This window comes from Octopus bimaculoides, chromosome 9, assembly GCF_001194135.2.
Source record: "Octopus bimaculoides isolate UCB-OBI-ISO-001 chromosome 9, ASM119413v2, whole genome shotgun sequence".
Taxonomy (NCBI): domain Eukaryota; kingdom Metazoa; phylum Mollusca; class Cephalopoda; order Octopoda; family Octopodidae; genus Octopus; species Octopus bimaculoides.
The window spans coordinates 16491937-16492709 of NC_068989.1; the positions used below are offsets into that span (position 1 = coordinate 16491937).

The following is a 773-nucleotide window of genomic DNA, read 5'->3' on the forward strand; positions in this document are numbered from 1 at the left end:
ATATATATATATATATATATACATATATACAAGGGGCTTCTTTCAGTTTCCATCTACCAAATCCACTCACAAGGCTTTGGTCGGCCCGAGGCTATAGTAGAAGACACTTGCGCAAGGTGCCATGCAGTGGGACTGAACCTGGAACCATGTGGTTGGTAAGCAAGCTACTTACCACACAGCCACAGCTACTCCTAATTTACTGTATTTGTTATGACATTTTATATTCTGAGTTCAAATTCAATTGAGATCACTTTCATCCTTCTGTGGACCATGAAATAAAATACCAACCAAGTACTGGGGGTCACTATAAATCAGGTATTCTCCTCCCCTTAAAGTTTCAGACCTTATGCCTACATCAATAGCAGTTATTCTTCTTGTTGTTATTTGGAAGACGTTTATGTATTTATTTCCTAGACACTCAACAAGATGGAACATTCCATAAGTCTTGTACAGTGAGACCAGATGGTAGTTTCTCCATAGCCAATCCAAGATGATCGCAAAATTCCAGCTCACGACCTTGCATCTTGGTTCCGTCAGAAAGATAAGCCTGTAAATACATCAAAATAAATAAGATAAATAATAATAATAATATTCTGAAATACATATCTGTGTACCATACTTAATGTATGTACACCAATGAATGGTATTATATGGCAGTTTTTGTCTGAGAGAAAATGTCTTCATAGACTTGTTGTGTCTCTGCAGTGTAGATGGTGGTGGTGGTGGTGGTAGTGGAGGTAGCATTGAAGGTAGGAGTGGCAGCAGCTGTAGCA

At 38.6% G+C, this 773-nt stretch overlaps 1 protein-coding gene across 1 annotated transcript in view; it reads right to left on the reverse strand.

Moving 5' to 3' along the window:
• Positions 1–38: 38 nt before the first annotated feature.
• LOC106869652 (Bardet-Biedl syndrome 5 protein homolog) overlaps positions 39–773 on the reverse strand; it is a 26787-nt gene continuing 26052 nt past the window's right edge. The window contains exon 12 of the mRNA XM_014915472.2: positions 39–547. Within this exon, the coding sequence (XP_014770958.1) occupies positions 419–547 (129 nt within the window). The 3' untranslated portion in view covers positions 39–418. The remainder of the gene's footprint in view (positions 548–773) is intronic.